At 40.3% G+C, this 26673-nt stretch overlaps 1 protein-coding gene across 1 annotated transcript; it reads right to left on the bottom strand.

The window, feature by feature from the left end:
• Window positions 1-849: 849 nt before the first annotated feature.
• On the bottom strand, window positions 850-18143 carry LOC128232521 (macrophage mannose receptor 1-like). The gene is made up of 14 exons (XM_052946111.1): window positions 18014-18143; window positions 17224-17396; window positions 16120-16265; window positions 13293-13417; window positions 12935-13104; window positions 12564-12691; window positions 12234-12364; window positions 6425-6582; window positions 5972-6096; window positions 5658-5788; window positions 5292-5491; window positions 4936-5066; window positions 4619-4764; window positions 850-1113 (listed from the first exon to the last, which is right to left on the bottom strand). The coding sequence occupies exons 1-14, from the start codon at window positions 18063-18065 to the stop codon at window positions 1049-1051; spliced, it is 1881 nt and encodes a 626-aa protein (XP_052802071.1). The 5' UTR covers window positions 18066-18143; the 3' UTR covers window positions 850-1048.
• Between the last annotated feature and the right edge of the window lie 8530 nt (window positions 18144-26673).

The raw sequence follows: 26673 nt of genomic DNA, 5'->3' as shown, positions 1-26673 counted from the left end.
CAACAAGGGAAATATGCTGTATTTGGTCGCAAGATATATGCGTGTGTTATCAAACACAAAACGGGGAATATGCTGCATTTGGTCGCAAGATAGATGCGTGTGTAATTAAACACAACAAGGGTTGCATGCTGCATTTGTTCGCTAGGTAGATGCGTTTATTATTAAACACAACAAGGGGAATATGCTGCATTTGATCGCAAGATAGATGCGTGTTTGATGTAACACAACAAGAGGGCTATGATGCGCTTGGTCGCAATATGAATTTGTGTGTGATTAAACACAACAAGGTAAATATGCTGCGTTTGGTCGCAAGATAAATGCGTGTATTATTAAACACAACAATGGTGACATGCTGCGTTTGGTCGCAAGATAAATGCGTGTATTATTAAACACAACAAGGGTGACATGCTGTGTTTGGTAGCAATATAAATGCGTGTTTTATTAAACACAACAAGGGAGACATGCTGCGTTTGGTCGCAAGATAAATGCGTGTATTATTAAACACAACAAGGGGAATATGCTGAATTTGGTCGCAAGATAGATTCGTGTGTGATTAAACACAACAAAGGGAATATGATGTATTTGGTCGCAAGATAGATTCGTGTATTATTGAACACAGCAAGGGGAATTTGCTGCGTTTGGTCGCAAGATAGATTTGTTAATTATTGAACACAATGGGAATATGCTGGCTTTGGTCGCAAGATAGATTCGTGTACACAACAAGTGGAATATGCTGCGTTTGGTCGCAAGATAGATGCGTGTATTATTAAACACAACAAGGGGAATATGCTGCGTTTGGTCGGAAGATCGCGTTTCGACGTAAGTAAGTGGCACAATGAGAGTCGTATGGTCGTGTCATGTCATGTTATTCTTGACCGGAAAAGGCAACATCGTATTTCACTCTTTTTTGCCAAAACATGCGACACAAAAGAAAATAAATATACACTAAAACATTGCACATAAATATGGGTAATGATTGAAGTAAAGGACCAAGATGAGTTATTTTTCACATGTTCTTGGTAAAGATTCTGCCAGCAAGTGGGTACGCCTATACCATTGCAATGACCATCAATAGAATCACCATGGTGAACCAGCTCCCCGCAAATGGCGACGCTGAAAAGAAAAAAACACACAAGTTCGATGCAAAACATTTTTTTGGAAACACGTTTGTTGAAATGTTTGAAGAAACTAATCATCTAAAACTCCGGTAATAAAACAAAGGCATGGCTCATAGACTGCCCTTTGTTTCATTTTAAATGGTTAAGAAAAAATAATAGTTGTCTTTGTTTTAAGTCTTTATTTGAAGCAAAATCTTGCCTTCTAACAAGGCGAGTAACCAGTGGACTCGTGTACAGTTGCGTTTGATGCGTGGATGCGTTCCAGTTGTAGGCGTTGACTAGGGTTTGGTCAGCTTACTTCCAGTTTTAGGCGTGGACTTGGACTGGACCAGCTTACTTTTAGTTGTAGTGGACCAGGGTTCAAGTTGTTAGCGGGGACTAGGGTTCTAGTTGTAAGCGTAGACTAGGGCTAGACAAGCTTCCTTCCAGTTGTAGGCGTGGACCAGGGTTCAAGTTGTAGGCTTAAACTATGGTTCGAGTTGTAAGCGTGGACTAGGGTTAGACAAGCTTTCTTCCAGGTGTAGGCATGGACTGAGTCCAACTTGTAGGCGTGGACTAGGGTTGGACAAACTTCCTTCCAGTTGTGGGCGTGGACTAGGGACCCAGTTGTAGGCGTTGACTAGGATATGACCATCTAACTTCCTTTTTTAGGCGTGGACTAGGGTTGGAGCAGCTTAATTAAGTTTTAAGCGTGGACTAGATTTGAACTAGCTAACTTTCAGTTGTATGCGTGGACTAGGGTTGGACCAGCTTCCTTCCAGTTGCAGACGTGGACAAGGGTTGGAGCAGCTTAATTAAGTATTAAGCGTGGACTAGATTTGAACTAGCTAACTTTCAGTTGTAGGCGTAGGGTAGGGTTGGACCAGCTTCCTTCGAATTGATCGACCACCAGCTTCCTTCCAGTTGTAGGCGTGGACCAGTGTTGGACCAGCATCCCTCAAATTGTACGCATGGGGTTGGGTTGGGCAACCTTCCTTCCAGTTGAAGGCATTAACTAGGATTGGACCAACTTCCTTCGAATTGTAAGCATGGAGTTGGGTTGGACAAGCTTCCTTCAAGTCGTAGGCATGGACTAGGATTGGACCAGCTTCCTTCCAGTTGTAGGCATGGACCAGGGTTGGACCAGGTTCCTTCCAATAATAAGCATGGACAAGGGTTGGACCAGCTTCCTTTTAGTTGTAAGCATGGAGTTGGGACCATCAGCTTACGTTCCAATTTTAAGCTTGGATTTCTTCGTTAGGGGTTGCTCTGGCCTGAGGATGGTAAGGGGTAAGGGGTACGGGGTTCTGGCCTGAGGATGGTAAGGGGTTGCTCTGGCTCGAGAATGGTAAAGGGTTGTTCTGGCCTGAGAATGGTAAGAGGTTGTTCTGGCCTGAGGATGGTTAGGGTTGCTGTGGCCTGAGGAAGGTTAGGGTTGCTCTGGCCTGAGAATTGTAAGGGGTTGCTCAGGCTCGAAAATGGTAAGGGGTTGCTCCGGCCTTAGGATGGTAAGGGCTTGCTCTGGCCTGAGGATGGTAAGGGGTTGCTCTGGCCTGAGAATGGTAAGGGGTTGCTCTGGCCTGAGGATGGTAAGGGGTTGCTCTGGCTTGAGGATGGTAATGGGTTGCTCTGGCCTGAGAATGGTAAGGGGTTGCTCTGGCCTGAGAATGGTAAGGGGTTGCTTTGGCCTGAGAATGGTAAGGGGTTGCTTTGGCCTGAGGATGGTAAGGGGTTGCTCTGGCCTGAGGATGGTGAGGGTTGTTTTGGCCTGAGTATTGTAAGGGTTGTTTCTGCTTGAGGATGGAAAGGGGTTGTTTTGCCTGAGGATTGGAAGTCTTGTCCTGGCCTGAGGATGGTGAGTTGTTGTCCTAACCTGAGGATGGTGATTTGTTGTTCTGGCCTGAGGACGGTAAGGTTTGTTCTGGACTGAGGATGGTAAGGGGTTGATTTTGCTTGAGGATTTGTTCTGGGGATGGTGATTGGTTGTTTAGGTCTTTCGTACTCCTGCAATAACTGATTGTAACTTTTTAACGAGGGTTGGACCAGGTTCCTTCCAATAATAAGCATGGACAAGGGTTGGACCAGCTTCCTTTTAGTTGTAAGCATGGAGTTGGGACCATCAGCTTACGTTCCAATTTTAAGCTTGGATTTCTTCGTTAGGGGTTGCTCTGGCCTGAGGATGGTAAGGGGTAAGGGGTACGGGGTTCTGGCCTGAGGATGGTAAGGGGTTGCTCTGGCTCGAGAATGGTAAAGGGTTGTTCTGGCCTGAGAATGGTAAGAGGTTGTTCTGGCCTGAGGATGGTTAGGGTTGCTGTGGCCTGAGGAAGGTTAGGGTTGCTCTGGCCTGAGAATTGTAAGGGGTTGCTCAGGCTCGAAAATGGTAAGGGGTTGCTCCGGCCTTAGGATGGTAAGGGCTTGCTCTGGCCTGAGGATGATAAGGGGTTGCTCTGGCCTGAGAATGGTAAGGGGTTGCTCTGGCCTGAGGATGGTAAGGGGTTGCTCTGGCTTGAGGATGGTAATGGGTTGCTCTGGCCTGAGAATGGTAAGGGGTTGCTCTGGCCTGAGAATGGTAAGGGGTTGCTTTGGCCTGAGAATGGTAAGGGGTTGCTTTGGCCTGAGGATGGTAAGGGGTTGTTTTGGCCTGAGTATTGTAAGGGTTGTTTCTGCTTGAGGATGGAAAGGGGTTGTTTTGCCTGAGGATTGGAAGTCTTGTCCTGGCCTGAGGATGGTGAGTTGTTGTCCTAACCTGAGGATGGTGATTTGTTGTTCTGGCCTGAGGACGGTAAGGTTTGTTCTGGACTGAGGATGGTAAGGGGTTGATTTTGCTTGAGGATTTGTTCTGGGGATGGTGATTGGTTGTTTAGGTCTTTCGTACTCCTGCAATAACTGATTGTAACTTTTTAACGAAAGTTCTGTCCAATGCCGCCGAAGCAGTAATGGAGGAAAATCCTTTTTAAATAACGTTCTTGCTGTGTTGTTCGCCGTCTGATTTCTCATATGACCTGTGCATAGCGAAAGGAATGACTAGCACGTTCTCAAAGCCATAATTTGACATCTCAAGCGATACATAGTGGGTGCACACCAGCTACATCGGCGACGAGGAACTGATGTTCAACAACCCTGTCGAAATAGTAGCGATGACCTTACGACAAACGCACCGAACGCGTGTATGTATATCGGTATGTTTGTCACGGTAACGTTACCTATACATGCATTGAGAACGTGTGTAAGGGGTCCGGTAGGGATAGACCTAGGAATCGCAAAAGGACACCACCTGTTTAAATCAAGTGTATCTTCCTGAAGGCTAGTATCTCTTCGAAAATCTGTCTTTGTTATATATGTTAGTATGTGCTTGTATTTGCCTGTCTAACGACGTAGTGTGTAGAAGGGCTCTTAAATTCATTAGTTTCGTATAGTAAGTTGAAGCCAAAGATAAGATAAGTATATAACTGCGAGAGATATCCCAACTCATTTGAGCATCTACAGATAAATTAAACTGAGTTCAAGTACTCATAGCCTACCCGAGTTATTCCAAGGCTGGTGCGCGGAGCGCTCACAGATGAAACCCTCCTTGTCACTGCACCTTCGCACCTGGAAGTAGGCGCTGAAGTACACCTGCGCACAGTCCGTGTCCGCCGTAAGGGAGGACGGCTCCTTAGCCCAGTTCCTGCAAACCGCAAAACGATGGTACAAGAGCGGGTAGCATATTTCAAGTGATCAAAGAACAAAGGATTAAGCAGTAAACACTGTATTAACATTCGACTTAAGGGAGACCACTGTTTCATTTCCCAATCACTTTTCCCTACAGAATTACAAACACACATCATGTTCCACATACACGAGACTGGTGTCTATTAGCTGGTTCCCGCCCCACGTCCAGTACCCCTCGTTACCAGAGTCTGTGAGCTGGGTCCAGAAACCCACGAACGGGTCAGCGGTCAAACCACGCAACTGTTCGTTGATGAATTGCTGAAAATCACCATGTAAGTAAGACGTTATGACAATCACAGTATAAATAAATAGTAATTTACTCGATTAAAACCCAAGTTGAATGTGATTCTGCTATTCTGATACTTCTTATTCATAAATTTTATTGTGATATAAGGCGAACTTTTAATCTGCAATTATTGCGTGGCATTACATCCCGCTATGTGTAAAGCGACATAATCAAGAGACTCAGTTTTGAACAGTTACCTGTTCCTCCTTAGTGTCGAGGATAAAGAGCTGGGGGATCTGGTTTCCGGAGGGCGCCAGGCTGCGGCAGAAGGACTGCGCCTCGGAGAAGGTCATCTGTACGTCGATTGAGGAGAAGTTCCCGAAGAGGTAGCAGTCGTAGCCGGCCCCGCTGTCCGCGCTCCGCGACACCCATTGTCCGCCCTTTCTCGGACAACCCTCTGAAACAGAAATCCGATATTTAACCTAAATAGGATAAGCACGTCTGATTGATGGTAAATGGAAATCTTGCAGTATTGAAATCTGTGCCCAAGATAAACGACAGTACATGCTTACTGGAAAGCATACATCGGTGTGAGGGAAGTGGAGGAACAAATGTATACTCACGGACGTTGTCTAGCTCACAGAGCGGCGAGGCGAACCACGCAGTGCAGGAGAGATCGTTGAAGGTGCCATCCGCGTGGATCGTCCCGCAGTCCTCGTCCCCCTTGTAGTCGTTTGGCTCCGAGTTCCATGCTCTGAAAAATAGGCCCGGGAAACAAGCATCACGGACTGAACTCTTTTGACACAATACTAAACCAATACAACAATTGCTTTCTTCTTTCTTTATGAATATTGGACCAGACGTGTTAACACGAAGAGACGGAAATAAGAATAGAAAGACCCAGCCATAAAATAAACAAAAACAACCGAAAACTTACATAGTGTTAGGGTCTAGCGGTGTGCCATCTGACCAGACGAATTTTCCCTCATTGTCTCGGTCGTTAAGGGCCGTCCACATGGACATTTCGTTGCTCGGGTCCATCATCTGCTCCTGCAGCCACACCTACAACACACACACACACACACACTTTCGGTAGTTTCCAGTAGGCACACCTGCGGTTATGCACATTTCCGGTAGGCGGTGTCCGAACAAACTGATCAAATCTATCATTTGACATAATTTTTAAGCGTACAGTTTGAATTCTCGTAATATGCTATTTCGCGTTATACATATATGATGGAATGATATAAAGTTATAAACTGATTTTCTGATGAATATCTAGTTATATTTGTATCTTGTTTGCTGTTAGAGAATATTCCTGAAATTCTTGACACACTTTGAGTTCGAATGTCCTCATAGATCGACAGTTGTTTAAAAGATATGATTTTACCTTTAAGTCGAGATTTTTTACGTTGATAAGATCTCCGTTGAAAGACTGACACATGGCCTTGGCATCGGACCAGGTTTTCTTCGGGTCGGAAAAGAACTGGTAACATTTCTGGCCCGCCCGGATCCACGACCCGCAACCATTGTTCAGAGTCGTGTCCGCTGAACATATACAAAAGGGGCTTCAAATAGACTTCCAATCAAATAAAGAGAAGACGCAACAACATTAGCCCGAATAAAAGTTAGGCATTTTCTCTATTCGTAAACGGCCTGGAGGTGTATACCTATTCATTTAACAATGCAAGCCAAAAGCCTGTGATATCTGCCGTTAGCCTGTATGGCCTACTTTACGCCGTGGCCCTAACTGAACATTATATAATATCATATTACAAGCCTGTGGTTCATATTGTACGACTGTGGTTCCTATCGTAAGGCTGGGGTTCATATTGCACGACTGTGGTTCCCTTTGTAAGGCTGGGGTTCATATTGTAAGCCTGTGGTTCATGTTGCACGACTGTGGTTTCCTTTGTACGACTGTGGTTCCTATTGTAAGCCTGTGGTTCATGTTGCACGACTGTGGTTCCCTTTGTAAGGCTGGGGTTCATATTTCACGACTGTGGTTCCTATTGTAATCCTATGGTTCATGTTGCACGACTGTGGTTCCCTTTGTAAGGCTGGGTTTCATATTGCACGACTGTGGTTTCTAATGTAAGCCTGTGGTTTATGTTGCACGAATCTGGTTCCCTTTGTAAGGCTGGGGTTCATATTGCACGACTGTGGATCCTTCTGTAAGGACGGGGTTCATATTGCACGACTGTGGTTCCTATTGTAAGGCTGGGGTTCATATTGTACGACTGTGGCTCCTATTGTAAGGCCGGGGTTCATATTGCACGACTGTGGCTCCTATTGTAAGGCCGGGGTTCATATTGCACGACTGTGGCTCCTATTGTAAGGCTGGGGCTCATATTATACGACTGTGGTTCCTATTGTAAGGCCGGGGTTCATATTGCACGACTGTGACTCCTATTGTAAGGCCGGGGTTCATATTGCACGACTGTGGCTCCTATTGTAAGGCTGGGGCTCATATTGTACGACTGTTGTTCCTATTGTAAGGCTGGGGTTCATATTGTACGACTGTGGTTCCTATTGTAAGGCTGGGGTTCATATTGTACGACTGTGGTTCCTATTGTAAGGCTGGGGTTCATATTGTACGACTGTGGTTCCTATTGTAAGGCTGGGGTTCATATTGCACGACTGTGGTTCCTATTGTAAGGCCGGGGTTCATATTGTACGACTGTGGTTCCTATTGTAAGACTGGGGTTCAAATTGCACGACTGTGGATCCTACTGTAAGGCTGGGGTTCATATTGCACGACTGTGGATCCTACTGTAAGGCCGGGGTTCATATTGTTCGACTGTGGATCCTACTGTAAGACCGGGGTTCATATTGCACGACTGTGGATCCTACTGTAAGGCTGGGGTTCATATTGCACGACTGTGGATCCTACTGTAAGGCTGGGGTTCATATTGCACGACTGTGGATCCCACTGTAAGGCTGGGGTTCATATTATACGACTGTGGTTCCTATTGTAAGGCTGGGGCTCATATTGCACGACTGTGGATCCTACTGTAAGGCTGGGGTTCATATTATACGACTGTGGTTCCTATTGTAAGGCTGGGGCTCATATTGTACGACTGTGGATCCTATTGTAAGGCTGGGGTTCATATTGTACGACTGTGGCTCCTATTGTAAGGCCGGGGTTCATATTGCACGACTGTGGCTCCTATTGTAAGGCCGGGGTTCATATTGCACGACTGTGGCTCCTATTGTAAGGCTGGGGCTCATATTATACGACTGTGGTTCCTATTGTAAGGCCGGGGTTCATATTGCACGACTGTGGCTCCTATTGTAAGGCCGGGGTTCATATTGCACGACTGTGGCTCCTATTGTAAGGCTGGGGCTCATATTGTACGACTGTGGTTCCTATTGTAAGGCTGGGGCTCATATTGTACGACTGTGGATCCTATTGTAAGGCTGGGGTTCATATTGTACGACTGTGGCTCCTATTGTAAGGCCGGGGTTCATATTGCACGACTGTGGCTCCTATTGTAAGGCCGGGGTTCATATTGCACGACTGTGGCTCCTATTGTAAGGCTGGGGCTCATATTATACGACTGTGGTTCCTATTGTAAGGCCGGGGTTCATATTGCACGACTGTGGCTCCTATTGTAAGGCCGGGGTTCATATTGCACGACTGTGGCTCCTATTGTAAGGCTGGGGCTCATATTGTACGACTGTGGTTCCTATTGTAAGGCTGGGGTTCATATTGTACGACTGTGGTTCCTATTGTAAGGCTGGGGTTCATATTGTACGACTGTGGTTCCTATTGTAAGGCTGGGGTTCATATTGTACGACTGTGGTTCCTATTGTAAGGCTGGGGTTCATATTGCACGACTGTGGTTCCTATTGTAAGGCCGGGGTTCATATTGTACGACTGTGGTTCCTATTGTAAGACTGGGGTTCAAATTGCACGACTGTGGATCCTACTGTAAGGCTGGGGTTCATATTGCACGACTGTGGATCCTACTGTAAGGCCGGGGTTCATATTGTACGACTGTGGATCCTACTGTAAGACCGGGGTTCATATTGCACGACTGTGGATCCTACTGTAAGGCTGGGGTTCATATTGCACGACTGTGGATCCTACTGTAAGGCTGGGGTTCATATTGCACGACTGTGGATCCTACTGTAAGGCTGGGGTTCATATTATACGACTGTGGTTCCTATTGTAAGGCTGGGGCTCATATTGCACGACTGTGGATCCTACTGTAAGGCTGGGGTTCATATTATACGACTGTGGTTCCTATTGTAAGGCTGGGGCTCATATTGTACGACTGTGGATCCTATTGTAAGGCTGGGGTTCATATTGTACGACTGTGGTTCCTATTGTAAGACTGGGGTTCAAATTGCACGACTGTGGTTCCTATTGTAAGACTGGGGTTCAAATTGCACGACTGTGGTTCCTATTGTAAGGCTGGGGCTCATATTGTACGACTGTGGATCCTATTGTAAGGCTGGGGTTTATATTGTACGACTGTGGATCCTATTGTAAGGCCGGGGTTCATATTGTACGACTGTGGTTCCTATTGTAAGACTGGGGTTCAAATTGCACGACTGTGGATCCTACTGTAAGGCTGCGGTTCATATTGCACGACTGTGGATCCTACTGTAAGGCCGGGGTTCATATTGTACGACTGTGGATCCTACTGTAAGACCGGGGTTCATATTGCACGACTGTGGATCCTACTGTAAGGCTGGGGTTCATATTGCACGACTGTGGATCCTACTGTAAGGCTGGGGTTAATATTGTACGACTGTGGATCCTACTGTAAGGCTGGGGTTCATATTGCACGACTGTGGATCCTACTGTACGACTGTGGTTCCTATTGTAAGGCTGGGGTTAATATTGTACGACTGTGGATCCTACTGTACGACTGTGGATCCTACTGTAAGGCTGGGGTTAATATTGTACGACTGTGGATCCTACTGTAAGGCTGGGGTTCATATTGCACGACTGTGGATCCTACTGTACGACTGTGGTTCCTATTGTAAGGCTGGGGTTAATATTGTACGACTGTGGATCCTACTGTACGACTGTGGATCCTACTGTAAGGCTGGGGTTAATATTGTACGACTGTGGATCCTACTGTAAGGCTGGGGTTCATATTGTACGACTGTGGATCCTACTGTACGACTGTGGTTCCTATTGTAAGGCTGGGGTTAATATTGCACGACTGTGGATCCTACTGTACGACTGTGGATCCTACTGTTAGGCTGGGGTTAATATTGTACGACTGTGGATCCTACTGTAAGGCTGGGGTTAATATTGTACGACTGTGGATCCTACTGTACGACTGTGGTTCCTATTGTAAGGCTGGGGTTCATATTGCACGACTGTGGTTCCTATTGTAAGGCCGGGGTTCATATTGTACGACTGTGGTTCCTATTGTAAGACTGGGGTTCAAATTGCACGACTGTGGATCCTACTGTAAGGCTGGGGTTCATATTGCACGACTGTGGATCCTACTGTAAGGTCGGGGTTCATATTGTACGACTGTGGATCCTACTGTAAGACCGGGGTTCATATTGCACGACTGTGGATCCTACTGTAAGGCTGGGGTTCATATTATACGACTGTGGATCCTACTGTAAGGCCGGGGTTGGGGTTCATATTGCACGACTGTGGATCCTACTGTAAGGCTGGGGTTCATATTGCACGACTGTGGATCCTACTGTAAGGCTGGGGTTCATATTGTACGACTATGGATCCTACTGTAAGGCTGGGGTTCATATTGTACGACTGTGGATCCTACTGTAAGGCTGGGGTTCATATTGTACGACTGTGGATCCTACTGTAAGGTTGGGGTTCATATTGTACGACTGTGGTTTCTACTGTAAGGCTGGGGTTCATTTTGTACGACTGTGGTTCCTTTTGTAAGGCTGGGGTTCATATTGTACGACTGTGATTCGTACTGTAAGGCTGGGGTTCATATTGTAAGCCTATGGTTGATGTTGCACGACTGTGGTTCCTTTTGTAAGGCTGGGTTACATAGTGTTCGACCGTGGTTTCTATTGTAAGCATCTGGTTCATAGTGTAAGACATGTGGTTCCTACTGTTAGCATCTGGTTCGCACTTAAAGCTTGTGTGACTCATACTGTAAACCTATGACCTCTTCTGTAAGCATGTGGCTACTATTGGAGGTCTGATGCTCCTTCTGTACGCATGTGGTGTCTACTATGAGTAGGGCCCTACTTGAAGCCTGTGTTTCCTACGTGAAGCCTGTGAATCCAACTGTAACCTTGTGTGTCCTGTTGTAAGCATCTGGCTCCTCCTTATGGCACGTGATTGATACTGTTAGCGTGTCTTTCCTGCTGTAAGCCCGTGGTTCCTACTGTAAGCCTGTGGTTCCTAGTGCAAGCCTGTGGTTCCTACTGCAAGCCTGTGGTACCTAGTGCAAGCCTGTGGTACCTAGTGCAAGCCTGTGGTTCCTAGTGCAAGCCTGGGGTCCCTAGTGCAAGCCTGTGGTTTCTAGTGCAAGCTTGTGGTTCCTACTGCAAGCCTGTGGTCCCTAGTGCAAGCCTGTGGTTCCTAGTGCAAGCCTGTCGTTCCTACGTACATTTTGTGGCTCCTACTGAAAGCTTTTGAAGCCTGTGTTTCCTTCACGCATGTGGCTCCTAATATAACTCTTAGGTTCATATTTAAAGGCTGTGGCTCCTACTTAAACCATGTGATGCATAATGTTAGCTTGTGGTTGTTTTGTGAGCATTCTTAAGGCATGCAGGACGTACCAGATAGAACACAATGTACTACAGGCCTGCAATTGGTACCTCAGGCTGAAAAAAACGTACCAAAGGCTTGGCGTGTTTCTTCTCCAATTTTAGGCTACTTAAGCCTGTAGCTCCGTCCTTTAGCCTCATTTTCCTCAGTATAAGTATGTGATGCCTGCGTGCAAGCCTGTGGTCCATGCGTATAAGCCTTTGGCTCATACGTGTAAGCTTGTGGTTCCTATATTAAACACGTGGTACCTTCCAAAGGTACCATCTACAAACATTCGGTAGTTATTTTAAATCATGTGGTGCCCACTGTAAGCATGTGATACCCAGTGTGTGTCGCGATGTGGTTCCTATATATGTAAGCCGCTGTGGTTCCTCCGTGTAAGCCTTTGGTCCCTACATTTAACCTGTAGAACATTCCGGCGCCTGTCGTTCCAACTACAAGCAATCGATAGTTATTGAAAACATGCGGTACCTACCGTACGCCTGTGGTTTCTTGCAAACAAAATTTTGGTTGACGGAGCAGGAGCGGTCGCTGAACTTGCCGTTTGGGCGGACCACGGCGCAGCTCTCCATGTTCGCCACGTTGTCTGGCTCCTGGACCCATTGACTGCAAGCCACGTATAGAACGAAACCGTTAGCATTTTCAATGGTATGTTTACTTGAATAAGCAAGGATTATAATGTAAGGACTAATCGAATATTATAGATAACAAACATTTTTAAGGAGTAATATCTGCTTGCAAATTATAAAATTATGTTATGTATCATTATATGGGAGCGGTTTGCATGGACGACTGCGATACATACAAATAAGCTTGGTTGAAAGTGGCGCTGTTGAACCATTGCCATTTTCCGGTCAGGTATTGGAGGCCCGTCCAGTACAGAATTGGGCCGTTTACGTTGTTTGAGAGGGCAGGAAGAACGCTCACAAAGTCCTGTATGAAAAACAGCCGTTGTTGATATAATTGGAAGCAAATATTTGTATTTCATTTAGAAATGTTTTATGATTTCATTAGACAGCAAACTGTTAATCTAAGAACATTATTTTGAATACTTTAATGTGTTGCTTTAAATGAAGCCCCACTGTAGTAATTGAGAACTATATCTTGCAGTTTACAATGACGATTCCTATTATTATAGTTATTCACGAATATCTCCGGAATTCCAGAAATACAGACCCTGTCGTTCGGGTCGTCGATGGTGAGAAGGTGACTTCCGGTGGCGAGGCTCACACAGCGCGCCTTGGCGTCGTTCCATGAGAGCAGCTGGGAGAGGTCGCTGGTGTTGCTGATAAAGTAGCAGTCTGTAGACGTCGGCACCCAACCATCCTGGCACTTTCCGCCCGCCGCTACAAGTGGGGAGGGTTATTTAAGGCAACGTTTTGTAAATAAAGTTGCTTAACATGTTTTGATTAATTAAATTCATTCAATTTATTATCAGACATTGAAATTTTAACAACGTTAAAAACAATTGCAAAGCGGGTATATAAAATTATGATTGCCACTTTAAAGGCGTTTTAAGAGCACCTGTGCTTACCTGTGATTTCTATGTTGCAGAGGTATCCCTGTTTGGATGCACAGTCTACGTCCGCCATGTTGGTCATGGCGTTCAGTCCCCCGCACGCGTTCATACCATCGTTGGCCGGCGACTTGTTCCATTGGCTAAAATGGAACCGATCGTGAACCGGAACTTCATGTAGGCATTTATCGTTCACTCGAGTTCCATTATTTTTTCGTATTTCTTGTCCTATTTATTTTCCCATTTGACATAGTAACCTTACGTTAATTCCGATATGTCCTATAATCGAACTAAACCTGATTGCATATTGAATGATATTCTAACCAGGTTCCATGAAGAGTGTTTACAATACTTTTTTTTTAAATTTGATGTTTAACTCAAAAAATGCATTCGTGATGCAGATAAAAAGATACAAGCGATATTTTGGTGTTTTTTAACTGGGAGAATATGTGGCCACGCAGCTAGCAATTGAACTTTTTTTATAATGGCTAATAATTCTTTATCGGTTCTTGATTTTTTTATCGGTCATTATAAGTAACAAGTAAGTCAAACATACTACCTTTATTGTGCCCTTTAAGGATAAATATTACATGCAGAACGGGTTTAAAACATGGCCACATGAGAGCTTACTAGATATGGTTATATAATATTTGACCTAGTGACTAACGTCTTCACCCAACATATAACCCTTATTTGAAATCCCGGAATGCATATAATGAATAACCATTATTTGAAATCCTATATATTACCGGAATGCATATAATGAATAACCATTATTTGAAATCCTATATATTACCGGAATGCATATAATGAATAACCATTATTTGAAATCCCTATATATTACCGGAATGCATATAATGAATAACCATTATTTGAAATCCTATATATTACCGGAATGCATATAATGAATAACCGTTATTTGAAATCCCTATATATTACCGGAATGCATATAATGAATAACCGTTATTTGAAATCCCTATATATTACCGGAATGCATATAATGAATAACCATTATTTGAAATCCCTATATATTACCGGAATGCATATAATGAATAACCTTTATTTGAAATCCCTATATATTACCGGAATGCATATAATGAATAACCTTTATTTGAAATCCCTATATATTACCGGAATGCATATAATGAATAACCGTTATTTGAAATCCCTATATATTACCGGAATGCATATAATGAATAACCTTTATTTGAAATCCTATATATTACCGGAATGCATATAATGAATAACCGTTATTTGGAATCCCTATATATTACCGGAATGCATATAATGAATAACCGTTATTTGGAATCCCTATATATTACCGGAATGCATATAATGAATAACCATTATTTGAAATCCCTATATATTACCGGAATGCATATAATGAATAACCGTTATTTGGAATCCCTATATATTACCGGAATGCATATAATGAATAACCTTTATTTGAAATCCTATATATTACCGGAATGCATATAATGAATAACCATTATTTGAAATCCTATATATTACCGGAATGCATATAATGAATAACCATTATTTGGAATCCCTATATATTACCGGAATGCATATAATGAATAACCATTATTTGGAATCCCTATATATTACCGGAATGCATATAATGAATAACCTTTATTTGAAATCCCTATATATTACCGGAATGCATATAATGAATAACCGTTATTTGGAATCCCTATATATTACCGGAATGCATATAATGAATAACCGTTATTTGAAATCCCTATATATTACCGGAATGCATATAATGAATAACCGTTATTTGAAATCCCTATATATTACCGGAATGCATATAATGAATAACCTTTATTTGAAATCCCTATATATTACCGGAATGCATATAATGAATAACCATTATTTGAAATCCCTATATATTACCGGAATGCATATAATGAATAACCATTATTTGAAATCCCTATATATTACCGGAATGCATATAATGAATAACCTTTATTTGAAATCCCTATATATTACCGGAATGCATATAATGAATAACCTTTATTTGAAATCCCTATATATTACCGGAATGCATATAATGAATAACCATTATTTGAAATCCCTATATATTACCGGAATGCATATAATGAATAACCTTTATTTGAAATCCCTATATATTACCGGAATGCATATAATGAATAACCTTTATTTGAAATCCCTATATATTACCGGAATGCATATCATGAATAACCGTTATTTGAATTAAAGTAATATTACATGTACACACATACTTTTTGAACACAATTCGTGAAAAAATGGTGACACACTTCTGCATCTGGAGTAAATGACCTACCACACATTCTCGAACATGGAGTCTCATATTCAGACCATGTTTTTAAAGAGCGGGAAGTAAATGTGGCCTAAAGGGTGTCTAACATTTGACCAGTCTTTTTTTTTACCAGACAAGAACAATATTTGAGAGAGACAGACTTTCACAAAGCTTCAGAAAGAAAATAAGGCATCTAGACTGCCAACACGACTGGTTGAACATATCTACGTTTGGACTCAACATGACTCATAGTCGTACAGAAACAAATAAGCAAATCCATGACAATTAGGTAGAAAACGTTGCATCTAGTGGGATATTTAACTATTTGGCCATGGGCCTTATATCTAAACAGACAGCATCCATAATCATGGATCATGTCTTGTACTCGGTATTTTAACAGACAGCATCCATAATCATGGATCATGTCTTGTACTCGGTATTTTAACAGACAGCATCCATAATCATGGATCATGTCTTGTACTCGGTATTTTAACAGACAGCATCCATAATCATGGATCATGTCTTGTACTCGGTATTTTAAATATAGTTAAACCGACGTACACGATGTTAGGTTTAGGCTGTGTGAACTTCCCCCATTTCCAGATTCCGTTTCCTGGTGCTTTGGGGCCGCCAAACGGAGGCCGGTCATTCAGGTTTGTCCAGTAGGCACCGGAAGGGTACGTATTGAACTTTCCTTTAACCCACGTCTGAAAAAAACCCAAAGGCGTGTGAGCTGTAATAACGAATACATACACAACAAACACATATATATCACATTTGAACTCTAAAAACGATCTTATATTCATTACTCACATACAGGTATTAAGTAAGTGTGATCTTTAATAACGATCAATTCACATCCTCATTCTCTGCAAACACACATATATCAAGTGTGATGTTTCAATATTAAACGATTACATACCCTTCAAACCTACATATTTCAAGCTAGCACTTTGATAACTATTACATACCCGACAGACACACATATTTCAAGCTAGCACTTTGATAACGATTACATACCCTACAAACCTACATATTTCAAGCTAGCACTTTGATAACGATTACATACGCTACAAACCTACATATTTCAAGCTAGCACTTTGATAACGATTAGATACCCTACAAACCTACATATTTCAAGCTATCACTTTGATAACGATTACATACCCGACATACACACATATTTATTGTGTGCTCTTTGATAACGATCAAAATTGTATGCATTACATACTCAAATCAATAAATACGCATACATTTCGCTCGAGGTTAAACAACGAATGCCTTCACTACAGATTGTTATCTTCAATCAGTGACAACACACACTACAGATTGGTATCTTCAATCAGTGACAACACACACTTACAAATCACGTGTGAGCTTTGGCAAAGAGTACTTTCTCTTCTATTTGAATATGATATAAACACAACTTGTATGTATGTGTTTGTAAGTTGAAAAAAAATGCTTAAAAGATATACACATCATACAATGCTGATCTGTGGTAAGGCAACCTTTATCATTCATAGAAAATAATGAAATATTACAGCCTTGTCGTTGTGCAAACGATGAGTTTTGTTTACGAATCGCTTGGAATGTCGTGTTTGGAGAACCACAGCTCGAAGTAGACACTATTTAATTACCACCAGTTAAACTCAGAGGTCTACTTACGAGTTCGTCCTGTGTATCAAACCAGATGGGCGAGGAGTCGTACTTATTGCACTCGGAGATGGTCTGGTCGTACGTGACCCACTTGTCCGCGATGAACAGGTAGCAGTTAGTTCCGTACTGGTCCCACCCGATATCACACCCAAGAGGCTGGGGGGTCTGACCCCACACATAATCTTCAGAGGAAACACGAATGATCGAGGGTAATACATCGGCTTTGTATACAGAACGATTAGTAGCTAAGTAAGAGCGATGGATGTTATAGGACAATTGAACATAATAAATGACAATACTTGTTTGACTCGTGCCCATTACAAGAACCATAACTCTGTGGCCTGTGGTTCCCTTATTATCCCCCTTGAAATTACATTAGTCGAATGATTTCCTTTTCAAATTATACTTTCATTAATGTCTACTTTAATTTTTTGCCAAGTCAATCGTTTGTTAAAATAAAAAAAAAACTTGAAACGGCAATCCAGCTTTGTGCGGAATGAGGACTCAGGTCCTCCGCATTACGCTCACGCAAGAAAAATGCGTTACATTGTCCCGCATATAGCCTCACACATAAGTTTTATGCAATCTTACAGCTATATTGGTGTATCGAAATTTGCGAGAATGTGATTACTGTTCAGGAGTTTAGGCAATATTAAATAAAATAATGGAGACATTAACCCAAATTTCTTTAAATATCGTGTTACGTAAAAATATGGTTGAACTATCTATAGTATATAACATGTATCAACAGAACACAACGCGGTGAATCTTTATTGGAAATAGAATAGTATACACCTACCGACTATAGAATAAGTAAAAATTAAACGGAATAAAAACGATTTCATATCCATTCCTTCGATTAAATTAATATTGTTTATAGATGGTATCTATATCCGTCACTTCTCCTGCAGTATCATGTACATGGCCGGGTGAGGGTGGGCGCGATAACGCTGAACTGAGATGACGATGTCCTCCGATAATGAGATGAAGCAATGAAAATGAAGATCGCTTTATCATATTTTATAATGACCTACTGGTTGACACACAGACATGACTATATTGAGATAATAACTTTTAAGTAAAATTAGTAATCAAGTTCATTCTTTGTTCTCGTATTAATAACACATCAGGCGTGGAGCTGTGGTACCACCTGTGCGGAGTCCGTGCTTCCTGTCCGGTTAAACAAAATATTCAAGTTTGGAGAACCAACTACTATCTTTTAAAATTAAAGTTTAATGTCCTTTTAAGATTTGATCGTTTATATAGCATTCATTACATGTACCATGTCACTGTTTAGGGATTTTCGAGAGTAGAGTTTACGAGAGGAGGTCTTGTTTAGTTCAAAAAGCATTTGACTTAAACGCAGAATTGCTACATGTTCAAAACTATCCAAACAGCAATGGCGGCCTTGTGGTGATTGCGTCAGGTTTGAGATATTTGCATTTTTGTAACCGGGAAGAGTACTGAAGTCATGATTTAAAAAAAATACCTTTCAAAATATATCTCAAAGCCCAAATACGCTGTTTTATGACACACAGCCTATTAGCACAATGGCGTCTGAAATTTGCCTGATTTAAACATATTGTATTGTCTTTTTCTCCAAAAAGTTTCAACATATACAACAACAAAAATATATAATAAACAAAAAGTAAAAGCGTGTGACACAAGTTCTGTCACTTATTTTAACGGAGCATGATGAGTTACTTCATTAATATCTTCATTCTTGCGCTTAATATTATTATTATTATTATTATTATTATTATTATTATTATTATTATTAAATTTGCTAATTGAGTTTGAAGTGAATAACAATACTTAAAAGTAACTTTATGCAGTATACTGCTGTATATATTATACCATTATAGGTTAACATAACACGTTTGTTGTATTGTGTTTGTATTTATTTACTATTGACTTGTACATATTATTGTTACATGTTTATGGATGATAAACTACATGTTTAAATTCTGATTCTGATTCTGATCTAGAATTCCGTATATACTATCATTTCGCTTTATACTGTCAGTGCTTCCAGCGATTTGATCGATAAAACCATTCTCAGAACGATCAACAAAACAAGTGTACATGTTTTATTACATACGTTCCAAAAGAAGTAGCTTGACATTTATTCTAAATCGTTGCAAATCACATTTTAATTTTACGACGAAAATGGAAAACGATTTCGATGATTAGTTATTTAAGTAACAGTTTCTAGCAAATTCATCATATAACACAGGTAACATCCGTTTATTTCTAGTAGTTTATTTTAAGATTTATTTATAAACGATTTTTTTTTCTGAGATATCTCGAGTTTCGAGTTTGAAAAAGTGAGTTTTTTGTTGAAAAAACGTGATTTTTTATGTAGAAAATGTTAGTTTTTCATGTTAAAACTGCGGAAATATGAATCCATGTAATAACATCGGAATTATGGTTTACTGTGTCTGTCTCAATAGTACCGTAACGGGTTTACGAGCAATATATGATAAGTTGACTGTATAAACTCTGAACAAAATGAAAGGAAATTTAAATGTAACAACTTTTATCCTTAGATATTTAAACACGAATAAATTGCTTAATCAATATTATGTAAAATGAATGCTCTCTCGGCGATGGCAAAACCTATACAGGGCTAGCTTCTTGTGTGTTTTTGTCATTGATAGAAAACAACAACAAATACATAGGATACACATAAGGTAGCTGCACATTTTCTACAATAACCGTACTCGGGCATATCAGTATTTGTTGGCGCTGTCGTCTTCCTCCGACGAATACCACCAAGCATAATAGATGCTACAGTTGACAACGCAGGCAAATTCTCTAAAAGCAGTGATTAAGGTTTACATTTTGCTAAACAATATTTTATTGTTTTGTGTTCTCTCTTAACACCAAGACATACACATACATACAAATCACAATACAATAATAAATGGGTTGGGCAACAAGTTCTAACAACATTAATTTTAGCCCTACCCATGCGCCATCGTAATGTCAGTGTCGTATATGTATTTAGCAATTGGAAATACTATTCATTTGAAAATGGATTTATTTTTTTGTGTATGGAAAACATAGATATTGCCTGCCACCGAAAGAACATATTGTTCTAACATCTCGGACTATTAATTACATGGTGTTTGAGGGCGATTATCAAAATAAACGCTTGTTGCATTGCACATCCCTTCGGACTTGAGTAAAAGACATGCTGTTTTCATCATTTGTTTTATTTTCAGATGGATGCACTAAAGGACTTGAAAAAAACAACAGGCGTTCGTCACAATTCCCTGTATATTTAGAAAAGTGTACTGGATCACCCGGGTTTTTTGTCCACAATCGGGATTATAACTAATAACATTTATACGAAGTATGCGTTGAAATAACTGCAAGCATTTCTGATTTAACATGATACTAGAATTCTGTCGCCATTAAAATAATATTTCGGAACAATCTATTCTTTTTACTTATAGCTTAACGCGACTTTAATTCAAGATACAAGAATTGTTAATTTCAAATAAAATACCCATGCATATTGGTAAGGTAACATGATAATGCCTATTCCGGACGGATGGTGTGTGTGTGGTATATATTCGCTAAGGTTCTGTTGCAAGCTATCATTGTTTTAGCGATCAATTAGAATCAACTAAGTTGAATCAAACCGACTTTAATTAGAAGTCTATAATTGAAACTTGTATTTTCTAAACATTGTTTTCATAGACGACTCAATTATCTTATACTAATGAAGAAGATTGTAACGTCGCGTGTAATGGATTTGATTAAAATTTGTATTTTAACATCCTCGTTGACACACGCACTTTAGAGGCCGATTTAACAACTTTGATTGTATGCTCAAGCCATGTTGCATTTTCTCTAAACCAAAGTCCTTAATGTTAATGAGTTTCATAACAATTGGTTGAATTTTATTGCATTGTGTAAAAAGACATACATTCCGTTTGAGGATTGAAATGCACAGCTGCCATTATTTAGGGAAGATTCAATAAGACAAGTATCTGCTAGTGAGCTATCATCTGCAAGTTTCGCCTTGTTCTTACAAGATAAATAAATGCCATTTACATGAAAGAGAAAAAGTACAGACCCTGACAGACTTTTAGTACACTAGCATGAACATTGCGAACTTTAAATGATACCTTGCGTGTCAAATAAAGAGCAACCCAGTTTTTATTATTGCATTCAAATCCATTTTTTTTCTAAAAGAATACCTTTATGTCACACTTTGTCAAAAGCTTTGGAAATATCACAGAAAACCATACATGTTAATTCCTTCTCTTCAACTGCCTTACATATTTGAGTGTATATATGTCAATTAACTTATATACCTTTCAGTGAGTGTCAAGGCAAACCCCAGATTGTAACTTGTAAATAAAATCATCGGAATGAAGATGATCGTATACATAGTTAATGAATGTCAGTTCCATAACCATTTCAACACAGTTTATTGTTGAATTTTGCCGAAAGTTGGACGGAAGGGACAAACCCTTTTAATGAGATGAGTCACATTAGACAAATTCCAAGAGGCAGGACAAACACATTCACAACGTGATTTTTAACGGAAACGACACAATAGAAGCCGTTCCCTTCAACATTTGAAGGCTTATTATTTTGAGCCTACTTTATTTATTACCAGATTATGCAAACTGTCTTTTATATCATTCTAGGTGAAAGTTATATCTGCAATACTAACTATTGGTTGAATGGAATTTGTATCAGTGTTTCCTTCTTTGTCAACGTTTTGGCAAGTTTTTTATACTGTCTGAGTTCTTGACAGCTGCATTACTTAAATTATCTTCTAGATTAGCGTGCCAAAATATGAGCAAGTCCCTTTCAAATACTACATTAGAAAGGGACTTGCTCATATTTTGGCTCGCTTATGCCTCTGAAAACATCTATATTATAATATATTTTACTTTTTGATACAGAAATTGCAGAAAAAATACAATTATAGTATAAAAACCCTGGTTGTAGTGGGGAGCAGCGAACCCTCGCCGATACAGTGAAGAAAAAAAGATAGGTTCAAAAGGAACTCATACTAAGCTGATGGATATCTAAACCTTTACTAAATACATTGGTGACACCATGTATTATTGTCAATCAACCAATTGCGCCTTTTGTTGAATTGCGTATGTGTCGCATTTCTTTTTTTTTTTACTTTAAAGACAATATTCGAGCTTACATTGTATATCAACATTTGTTGAAGGGTTTCAGTCGTCAATATCTTATTTTTAACACTCCTAATGAGTTTGCCCAACTTTTTTCACAATAAAAAATATCCGTAAAAAGTGCATTTTATAAACCATGAACGAGTCTTATTAACATTTTTTGATCAAATTATTTGCGGTATTCCGTAATTGTTTGCATTGTGTGTTTCAATCTGTGAACTTGCAAGAACTTAACGCTGTACGTTTCTCATTAGAAGATAGGTTTATCATTACGTCTAGCTCTGACAACTTTCGATGGAATACGCACTCTTGCATATTTTATACATAGAGACAATAAATAAATCTATGAAATCTTTATTCCTCCTATATAGAAAGTATGCAAAAATATTTATATAAAGATCGTAACGTACTCTAACTCTGAGTAATATAGAAGAAATACAACATATTTATAGTTACACACATGTACAATTAATGCTGTAACTTTTAGAATTTGTATTCCCAGGTCATCTTATAATGGTTCAATATTACGATTTTAACTAGTGAATCTAATAGTTTATGCAGTGCTTATTGAAATAACTGAAAAGAGGATAACTAAAGATGATTATAGTAATACTTTATATGAATATTATAATAAGTGACATCATATAAGGCACATTTAAGCATTGCCATGTAACCATCTATACGAAACAAAATTATTTTTTGTACGGCAATATGTTTATATGCAGTTCATTTTAACAGTATACAAATAAGGGAATAATAATACGTAACAAGAGATGTTTGTCAAACATTATCCCCCCCCCCCCCGAGCGCCATGTTGTCAGGATTATTTGATCAATTGAATGAAATATGCATGGACGGAAATGACAGCTGATTTGTCATTGACATTGGATGCCTATGAGGCAGTTTTAAGATAATGACCATTCAAAAGGTGAATATAGGAGGTACAGTTTTTAATAATGTTTAGATGATGACTGAAATTTGCAGATACAAATGTATCCTCTTAGCAGCAGGGAATAAGTAGATATGAAAAAATTTCAATGATGAACATGGGTTATGACCATGACCATTGACTCTATGACCTCAAAATCCGTAGGATCAACTGTTCACCCAAAACTTAAATGTCAAGTTTGAGGGCCATTGGCACAGGCACTAATCGTCGAGTTATCATACAGACAAGCTTTTTTTGTTCAAGGTCACTGTGACCTTGACCTTTGACCCGATGAACCTAAAATCAAAAGGGGTCATCTACAGGTCAGGCCCAACCCCCAAGTCAAGTTTGAGGGCCATGAGTGCAGGCATTGTCGAGTTAACACTAGAACAAATTTTCGCATTCAAGGGCACTGTTACCTCGACCTTTGACCCCTAAAATTGAAATTAATAGGGATCTTCTACTGGTCAGGCCCAGCCTCCTTGTCAAGTTTGATGACCATAGGTTTAGACATTGTTGAGTAATCACTCGGACAAGCTTTAATATCCTTTTGACCATAAAAGGTCACTGTGACCTCAAGTTTGACCCGATGACCCCTATAATCAATAGGGGTCATCTTATTGTCACGCCCAACCATCATGTCAAGTTTGATGACCATACGTCCAGGAATTGTTGAGTGATCACTCGGACAAGCTTTGGTCTACCGACGGACCGACCGACATGTGCAAAGCAATATACCCCTCTTCTTCCATTGCAAGGGCAGTAATGTCAGGTGCGTCCATGCTTCCCGGTTCATTGTTTTGAGTGGAAAAAGGTCGTTTCTAAAAATTCTCGTTGAAACATATAGAAAGCAGGGGCAATACTCACCGAATCGAGGACGTTTTCCACTCAAAACAATGCACCGGGAAGTATGGACGCACCTGACATTACTGCCCTTGCATTGGGGGCATAATAATTAATAAGCAACGCAGCTCCAGTCAATGTGTTAACTAAACGTTGTCAAATGCCTCCTTAGCGTATTTAAGCCAAAGTAAACACGTATGCACCGTAATATAGAATGGTATGAAATTTGAAGAAAACGTTCATTAACACCCTTTTTATAATTTCAAAATGTGCAAATATAAATACTTTTGAGTTCAAAACTACTCTTAAAATCACTTATTTCGCGATGATCTACCGGATTCTTGAAACGGTTGTATAGTTTAAGAAATGGCTATTGCGTCTAAAAGAGTACTAGATTGAAGACGTCACTTTAGTTGGCCATGACGTTAGATTATGCATATTACATTATTATTATATTATAATTGCTAGAATGCGGCTAAATTCGTGATATATTGAATTGGGTTAATCTTCAATTATTTCACAAAGGAGAATAATTTTATAGTATGTGGTCTATTATACAACTATGCTGAGTCTGTTCCTAGATTCGACAGCTACATGTGGATAAATATATAAAGCAAATATATATTTATAATGAATAATTCCGTCGTACTTTCAAACATATACCGACTCTGGTAACATGTTTCCATGATCTCAAATTATGTTGGAGGCTATTTAACACGCCATCATCGCTTGTATTCTGGTGCATAACCCTCACACAAACCCTTAATTGAGACGGCTCTAGTATTACTGTGAAATGGATCTGGGTTGCATTTAATATCACCACCTAAAACAGGTAGTTGTAGCATGTACGTGAATTTAGCGGCCTAGCGGCCTAGCGGCGTGAAGTTAGCGGCCTGGCGGCCTAGCGGCCTAGCGCCTTGAAGTTGGCGGCCTGGCGGCCTAGCGGCGTGAAGTTGGCGGCCTAGGCCTGATTTTTTTCTATTTCCAAGCAATTGTTAATGCGTTTTTTTTTAAAAACACTGATAAATCAAAGTTTTTTATTCATATAGTTACATAGCGGCCTTAAATTGTTATCTATTCAGAATATTTTTCTTTACCTTTTATTCTAAAACAATTTTAAATTAACTGTTTTATGCACAAATTATCACTCTGAAGCGTTTTTCAACTTTTTTTCAAAAAAGTCGATCAAACACTTCAGCGACCTAGCGGCCTAGCGGCGTGAAATTAGCGGCCTGGCGGCCTAGCGGCCTAAATTGAATCATATTTCAAAGCATGTATACATGCATTTTCTTCTTAAACAATGACATTTTAACTGTTTTTATGCACACATTAACACATTGAAGCGATTATCAACAGCTTTTTTTTCAAAAACGTCGATTAAGCAGTCAGCTATTTCAAAGCATTAAACATGCCTGTTCTTCTAAAACAATGATATATTTACTGTTTTTATGCACAAATTATCACTCTGAAGCGTTTTTTTTTTTAAATTTTCAAAAAAAGACGATCGAGCACTTCAGCGGCCTAGCGGCCTAGCGGCGTGAAGTTAGCGGCCTGGCGGCCTAGCGGCCTAAAATGGTTTCCTATTTCAAACCATGTGTACATGAATTTTCTTCTAAAACAATGACATATTAACTGTTTGAATGCACAAATGAACACTTTGAAGCTATTAGCGATAATCAACATATTTTTTTCAAAAGCGTCGATAAAGCAGTTAGCTATTTCAAAGCATTAAACATGCCTGTTCTTCTAAAACAATGATATATTTACTGTTTTTATGCAAAAATTATCACTCTGAAGCGTTTTTCATTTTTTTTTGCAAAAACGTCGATCTAGCACTTCAGCGGCCTAGCGGCCCTGACTGCTTTATCGACGCTTTTGAAAAAAACTGTTGATAATCGCTAATAGCTTCAAAGTGTTAATTTTTGCATAAAAACAGTTAAAATGTCATTGTTTTAGAAGATAATGCATGTATACATGGTTTGAAATAGGAAACCATTTTAGGCCGCTAGGCCGCTAGGCCGCCAGGCCGCTAACTTCACGCCGCTAGGCCGCCAGGCCGCTAACTTCACGCCGCTAGGCCGCTAGGCCGCTAGGCCGCTGAAGTGCTCGGTCGACTTTTTTGGAAAAGAATTGAAAAACGCTTCAAAGTGATAATTTGTGCATAAAACAGTTAATTTAAAATTGTTATAGAATAAAAGGTAAAGAATAATAAATATTCTGAATAGATAACAATTTAAGGCCGCTATGTTACTATATGAATAAACAACTTTGATTTATCAGTGTTTTAAAAAAAACGAATTAACAATTGCTTGGAAATAGAAAAAATAATTAGGCCGCTAGGCCGCCAACTTCACGCCGCTAGGCCGCCAGGCCGCTATCTTCACGCCGCTAGGCCGCTAACTTCACGCCGCTAGGCCGCTAGGCCGCTAACTTCACGCCGCTAGGCCGCTAACTTCACGTACATAGTTGTAGCATTATTGATAACTGTAAATTGTGTAGAAATTCAAAGTAAATACATTT

This window comes from Mya arenaria, chromosome 4, assembly GCF_026914265.1.
Source record: "Mya arenaria isolate MELC-2E11 chromosome 4, ASM2691426v1".
Lineage (NCBI taxonomy): Eukaryota > Metazoa > Mollusca > Bivalvia > Myida > Myidae > Mya > Mya arenaria.
Note: the sequence above shows the minus strand (reverse complement) of the source record. Positions and strands in the feature narration are given on the sequence as shown.